Genomic DNA, 7,358 nt, shown 5'->3' with positions numbered 1-7,358 from the left:
GGAGCCCCCTCCGCCGAATATCCGCCCAGGGCGGCAAAATGCTTCCCCCCAAATCCTGCTGCCCTAGGCGACTGCCTAGGGTCGCCTAGTGGAAGCGCTGGCCCTGCTAAGGGCTCAGGAAGGGTTCCAGGGTTTAAGTCAAGAACCATCTGGGCAAGAATTCACTTGTGCAGCGACTTGAACTGTTTAGTATTGTCAGAAACACCAAGGCATTTACCTGGTAAAATTGGAACTACAGATTTATTGCAAATAGTTTAGACAAATATTTGTTTTTAAGATCAGTTCCTTGTCTCTTACTGTGTCCTTCTGTCTGTCTCAGTAGCTTCCTTTTTTTCATGGTGTGTTTTTTTCCTCTGGTTCACTCAAGTGTTCCAATTCAACAAGTTCACTGTCCTGTTTAGAAGTGCAGCCAAAGCCTCTGCAGTGAGTATCTCTGTTACCAGAGGGTTCACAACAAGAATGGGCCACACACTGGCCAGATTCTGCTCTCACATTCTGCCTTCACTCCAGATTGACACTGGCCTCCCTGAGAGCAAAATGAAGGTCCTCATCTTTACTCCCCGGTCTCAGAGTGCCACATAAACTTCAGACTCTTTCAGCACCCCTTTGTAGCAGGACCTGAACTCATGATTTTCACAGCTGGGAGCCGAAAGTTAAACACTAAGGATGAAATCTTGGTCCTACTGAAATCAATGGCAAAACTCTGAGCACGGCCAGGAGTTCACCCTAAATCCACATGTAGGGATTTAGATAAATGGCCTGATTTACACCAGCCACGAGCCTCCAGTGACTTCAACTGGAGTCGTCCCGTGGCCTTTAAGGACGGGTGAGCTCATTTGGACCAAAGAAGAACTGACAGGAGAGTTGCTGACATCTCACACTCACAGGCTTTGAGGTTCAGAACAATCAGGATACCAATTTTTTGTGGGTGGAGGGGACAGGGTTCTGCTCTTTCTGAGCCCCTGCATCTCTGGTTCTGAAGAGCACAAGAAGCACCAAAAGGCAGTAAAAAGAGAAGCATGTTTCTATCTTAGAGGAAACCAGGTGGTGTTGCAAATCTCACTGGGGGAGGGTCAGGAAAGCACTGTGTGTGTGTGTGTGTGTGTGTGAGGGGAGGAACATGCAGTATCCAGATTACAGTGGCACAGAGTCCTGAAACCGGGTGAAAGGCTGGAATGGATGGTGGATCATAATGTAGCAAATGGTCTCTGACACCATCCCCCACCCGGACCATCCCGCCTCCCGTGAGCAGCCCCACTACAGCCTCGTGGTAACATCAGCAGTTGCTGACATGGGAAAGCAGCTTCAGGAAGGGGTGTCTGGGTTTCTAACGGGCTGCAATACGTTAAAGCTTTGTGTCCTTGTGAGGGAGAGTTACTCACACTGGCTCCTTTTAGTCTCCATGTCCCTGCTCCCTCCCACCGGCTCTGTCCCTCTCTCCTTCCCTGCACAGGCTGAGCTGCTGCTGGGTTCCCTTTGCCCCTAGAGAGGCAGTTCAGGCTGATCTCCCCCTTTACCCAGGTGCAGGCAGCCACTGAGTTTAACCTCTTCGGCGGAGGTGTTGCTGTGAGCTGTTGCTGTAGGGTCTGGCACCTGGGTGAGGGGTATCGCTGTGTGGCAGGGCTGGAAGTTCTTTGGATGGGGGGCCTACATGGCCAAAGAGCCAGTACTGGGGGTTATGGAGGCAGGGAGTGGGGTGTACATGGACAGGTGGGCATCACGGGGGGTTGTGGGGCAGGCAGGCAGTGTACACCAATAAGCAGGCAGTGTTGGGATTTCTGGGGGCAGGCATGGGGTGTACATGGACTGGCTGATAAACCCTTGGGATTTTGGGGGCAGAGAGTAGCACATACACGGACAGCAAATCAGCGCTGGGGGTTGTGGGGCAGGCAGGGAAGTGTACACAGAGAAGCAGGCAGTGCTGGAGGTTGTGGAAGGTGTAAACCAGGGGTCGGCAACTTTTCAGAAGTGGTGTGCCGAGTCTTCATTTATTCACTCTAATTTAAGGTTTCGCGTGCCAGTCGTATATTTTAACGTTTTTAGAAGATCTCTTTCTATAAGTCTATAATATATAACTAAACTATTGTTGTATGTAAAGTAAATAAGGTTTTAAAAATGTTTAAGAAGAATCATTTAAAATTAAATTAAAATGCAGAGCCCCCCGGACTGGTGGCCAGGACCCAGGCAGTGTGAGTGCCGCTGAAAATCAGCTTGCATGCCGCCTTCAGCACCCGTACCATAGGTTGCCTACCCCGATGTAAACAAAGAAGCTGGCAGAATTGAAGGTTGTGGGGATAGACAGGGGTCTACAGGGGCTTGTAATCAGCACTGCGGATTGTGGGGCAGGAGGGCAGACATGGACAGGTTGGAAGCGCCTCTGAAATTAATTTTTTTTTTAGTGATTGCTGATCCAAGATTCTGTGTCCATTTGGATGGGTCTCGGGGTCATTTTCCCCTGGCAAACTACAGAAATGCAGCCTGGTTGTCACAACCTTTACTCAGTTTTGTTTCCAGTTGTTGTTGCTGAATGTTAATTATGTAACTTCAGTGCTTCTTTCCACTAGTAAAAAGTCTGATCTTTGCTCCTCAGTTGGTTCAATCTCCCCTCATACTCTGACCCCCTGTCTGTACTCTCGTTCCCCATCCCAGGCTGCCCCGATTACCAGTGACATCTCCATGCTCCCCAGTCATCCCTGACTCTCTGAACCTCCAAACTCCCCACACTCCCCACAGCTCTTCCTCTGCGGGGGGTGAGGTGACTCCCGTCACACCTGCTCCCTTGGCTGGGGGGAGATCAGTGACTGTCTACCGGTGAGAAATCTCACACAGAGAGAGGCAAATGCAAGAGCATCCATGCTGCTGCTCTTGGTGCACCCACACACTGCATGAAGCTTTGACGGCTGCTACACAGGAACAACTTGCAAGCTGAGAAGTTTGCACATTATATAATGAGAGTGGGCAACTCTGGGACATGTGAGGGCTGAGATAAATACAGCTGCCAGGTGCAAAAGCTACTGGCAACTGCCTGAAACAGTCAACACTGCGAAACAGACATTAAACACAGAATGCTCTGGGACCATTTGTTAGTCAACACTATTAACCATTAATGGCAAGGGTTATATATGGGGTCAAGTCATTATTTTTCTTACCTAAAACATTCATCCATGCAGTGCCTCCCGGGATCCCTCAGCCTCGTGAAATACACACCTAGTGTAATACTTTCAAGGCACCACAGTTACATGAGAATGTCTGCCCATGAGGCTAAATTCACCACAGTCATGAACAGAAAAAATGCTTTGGTAAGCTGAGGCATGAGCTTTCAGGCAAAATGCCTCGAGCTGACTCCTGGGGACATATTTGTAGATTCCAAGGTCAGAAGGGAACATTGTGATCATTTAGTCTATATAACACAAGCCTGAGAATTTCCCCAAAATTAATCCTCAAGCAGATCGTTTAGAGAAACGTCCAATCTTGATTTAAAAATTCTCAGTGATGAAGACTCTGCCAAAACCCTTGATAAATTGTTCCAATGGTTAATTATTCTCACTGATTAAAACAAGTATGCCTTATTTCCAGTAAGAATTTCTTTACCTTCAACTTCCAGCTATTGGATTGTGGTACGCCTCTGTATGCTAGGCTGAAAAGCCTATTATAAAATATTTGTTCCCCATATAGATACTTACAGACTGTTATTAAGTCATCCCTTAACCATCATTGTTAAACTAAATAGATGGAGATCTTTGAATCTGTAACTATAAAGCAGGTTTTCTAATCTTTTAATAATTATTGTGACTCTTCTCTGAACCATCTTCAATGTATCAACACCCATCTTTACTCAAGGACACCATAGCTACATTACAACACACACTGTTTGTTTTGCCCTAGTTTACCAAGCAATCCAGATTGCTCTGAATCAGTGACCCATCTTCTTCATTATTTATGACCCCCCCAATTTTCATGGCATCTGTAAACTTCATCAAAATTCAGGCATGAGAAGGGTTAGCAGCTGAGTTGCTGACGTGTGTCTGCTTACACTTGTCAGTTAACACCTGTAACTTATGTCTCAGGTGAAGCTGGGTGCCTGCAAGAAAGTGTCTCACCAAAAAAAACCAGGGAAGCAACAGAGGTGCAGGCCTGTAGCCCTAAATACCAAGACCCTTGTCTCCTTCATAGACATTCTGTTGAGCACAAAGTCATAGCCCAGCAAGATAATGTCTGTTTCCATGGGGAAAATTGGCTCCTTTCCAACATAGGAATTGAATCATGGATCAGACCTATGGTTCATCTAGTCCAGTGTCCTCTCTCTGACAGTGACAGCCCCAGGGGCTGCAGAAGAAGGTGTAAGAAACCGAGCAATGGGTGGATGGGGTGAAGACCTGCCTGTCATGAGGGTGTCACCCTAATGCCTAACAGCTAGAGATTGGCTTGTGCCTTGAAACACATGGGCATATCACCCGCCCACTTCCTGGATACCAACAGGAACACATGGGCATATCGGCTTTCCAAAATATGTATTTAGTTGTAACTTTTGTAACCGGATAGTCTCATTATCCATGTAAATATCCAAACAGTTCTTCATCCTTACTTAGCTCATGGCCTCAACTACATCTTGTGGTAATGAGATCCTCAGTCTAATTAGGCACTGAGCGAAGAAAGCATTCTTTTCTTATCTGTTTTGAATTCACCATATTTCAGTGTCATTGAATGTCCTCTTGATCTTGTGTTATGAGACAGGGAAAATACATTCTCCATGTACTGCCTATCAGTCGTTAATAGACTTTTCTCATATCCCCTCTTATTCATCTCCTTTCTAAGGAAACAAACCCATCCTGAGTATATATAATAGTTTTCCCAGGCCCTGGATCATTCTCATTGCTCATCCCTGAACTCCTCTAGTTCTTCACTGTCCTGTTTGAGAAGAGTGCTCAGTAGTGTACAGAGAAGTCTCGAGTAGGATGAAACATAGGTTGACTGATCTTATGGCATTGAATGATTCCCCACCCCACTCATCCTGGATCCCAAGGTTTTGCTTAGTTTCTGCCCATGCTTGCACTGTGAGCAGGGTTTCACAGAACTGTGCACCATGATGCCCAGGTCCCTGTCCTGAGTTCATACAGTTAAACTAGAACCTTGTGAGGTGTTTGAGGAGAACAAGCTTTCCACTCCAATGGACATACACATTGCTGTTATTGACATCAACGTTTATCTGCCATCATGCTGCCCATTTACCTGGCTTGGTTAGCTCCTGCTGAGGACTTCTCTGGACTTGATTATCATCTAAAGGGTCTGGTGACATCTGCAAATGTTGCCACCTCACTGCTCACCCCTACTTCTATAGTGTTAATAACTTTAAAATATTTACTGTACTATTTGTTATAATGTGTGTAACCCCCTCGCTGTGCTTCTCTCCATTCACAGACACCTTGAGCATTCCTGAGCCTGATCGACGCATCAAACACCTCATGGCAGCTTTCAACCTCACCCCCTCTGACCTTTCAACATTCATCCTGACAGGCATCCCTGGCCTGGAAGCTGCCCATATCTGGATTTCCATCCCTTTCTCTACGTTCTACATCATCAGTCTGTTGGGAAATTTCATGGTTCTGTTTGTTGTAGGCAAAGAGGAGACCCTGCACAAGCCGATGTACCTGCTGCTTTGCATGCTGGCGCTTACAGACATCAGCACATCTACCTCCGTCGTGCCAAAGGCACTGTGTATATTTTGGTTCAATTTGAGGGGCATTACTGTGAGTGGTTGCCTCACTCAGATGTTCTTCCTTCACACGGTTTCTGCTATGCACTCAGCTGTCCTTGTGACAATGGCCTTTGATCGCTACATTGCCATATGTAACCCTCTGAGATATGCAACCATCCTCACCAATACACGAATAGCTAAGCTAGGGCTAGTGGGTTTGATAAGATCTGTTCTCTTTATTCTACCAACACCCCTGCTCCTGAGCAGGCTACCATTCTGTTCCAACTACATTATCCCCCACACATACTGTGACCACATAGCTGTGGCAAAGATATCATGTGGGGACATCACAGACAACAGGATGTATGGCTTGGTGATAGCACTTGTAGTCATCGGGTTGGACCTGACGCTTATTGCCCTGTCATATGCTCTGATCATCAGGGCTGTCCTCAGAATCTCCTCCAAGAAAGCCCACCAGAAAGCCCTCAATACCTGCACAGCTCACATCTGTGTGATACTGACATCTTACACTCCATTCCTCTTCTCCAACCTGACACACCGGTTTGGTCAGGGCATTGCTCCCCACATTCAGATCATCATGGCCAACCTCTATTTCCTCATCCCCCCCATGCTCAACCCTATCATTTATGGTGTCAAAACCAAAGAGCTTCGTGAAAAAGTAGGCAAATACACTTGCAGAAGGTGATCGCTGGGGGCCAATGACTTTAAACCTGTGTGACAAGAGGAGGAAAATATATCTCCTCCTTAATCAAGGGTGCTCTGTCCCAGATTGCCTGAACGTGGCATTGTGGGAGTTCAAACTCTGAGAAGTTCCTCACACCTAACATCTTATCTCTCCATAACCGAGTACAACTCTCTCTGTTGCTGTGTTCCCTCTCTCTGTCTGTCACCTCCTCTTTCAGCATCACCCGTCAACACCTACCCCCACACACCCTGTCAGTCGACCTTTCCATAACTTCCAGACCGCCAGAACATACTGCACTTTTCTGACAGAAGGTGGGGTTCCATTAGTTCCTGTGTGAACAGGATTCTTGATCAGTTCAACGAAGTGAAGCTACACTTTCAGATAGCCAAAGACGAAGAAATAAACTACAATTCCAAACTTCGTAAGTGTGAAAGATTATGTTTATTGGGGTTAGACTGAAACAAGCATATCCATAGCTCTACACGCCAGCAGAGTCTGTTACCCAGTTTTCCATTCCCAGCTCTGATGCTGCAGAGTGCTTACCTCATTTCCCCCTTCCTAGCTTTGACCCTACAGACTCTTTCCTGTGTCCCCTTCCCATAAGCCCTATTCCCACCTCCTCCTTCTTAACAGGTCAAAATATACCTGCAGTGCATGCCCACAGTCCCACCCCTTTTGCACCCCATGGGAGACGTAAGGAGTGAGGTTGTGCTACGATCAGGGACAGACATTTCTTTAATCATTTAGTGTTTTATACCTTCCTCCCAATCCCCCTTTGCCCCTCCCAACTGGTTTTTTTGACCTTGCCTTGCGATAGGGGTGGAGGCAATCTTAAAGTGTGCATTCCAGTAACATTTTAACTGCTCTTTTCTGTTCCATTGTACTAACAAACCTCACTGGATAAGCAACATACACAATGTCTTTGTCCTTTGTTTACACGTTAGTAAGAATGCATGT

General features: G+C 46.5%; 1 protein-coding gene across 1 annotated transcript; it reads left to right on the top strand.

Annotated features, from left to right (window-relative positions):
* The first annotated feature begins 5,462 nt into the window (after positions 1–5,462).
* Positions 5,463–6,401, top strand: LOC123355327 (putative olfactory receptor 52P1). Its single transcript, XM_044997675.1, has one exon. The coding sequence runs from the start codon at positions 5,463–5,465 to the stop codon at positions 6,399–6,401; it is 939 nt and encodes a 312-aa protein (XP_044853610.1).
* The last annotated feature ends 957 nt before the right edge of the window (positions 6,402–7,358 follow it).

Source organism: Mauremys mutica, chromosome 1, assembly GCF_020497125.1.
Source record: "Mauremys mutica isolate MM-2020 ecotype Southern chromosome 1, ASM2049712v1, whole genome shotgun sequence".
Classification (NCBI taxonomy): Eukaryota; Metazoa; Chordata; order Testudines; family Geoemydidae; genus Mauremys; species Mauremys mutica.
Note: the sequence above shows the minus strand (reverse complement) of the source record. Positions and strands in the feature narration are given on the sequence as shown.

Coding starts and splice junctions, on each gene's coding strand:
- LOC123355327 (XM_044997675.1), top strand. CDS start 5,463: ATGGCAGCTTTCAACCTCACCCCCTCTGACCTTTCAACATTCATCCTG.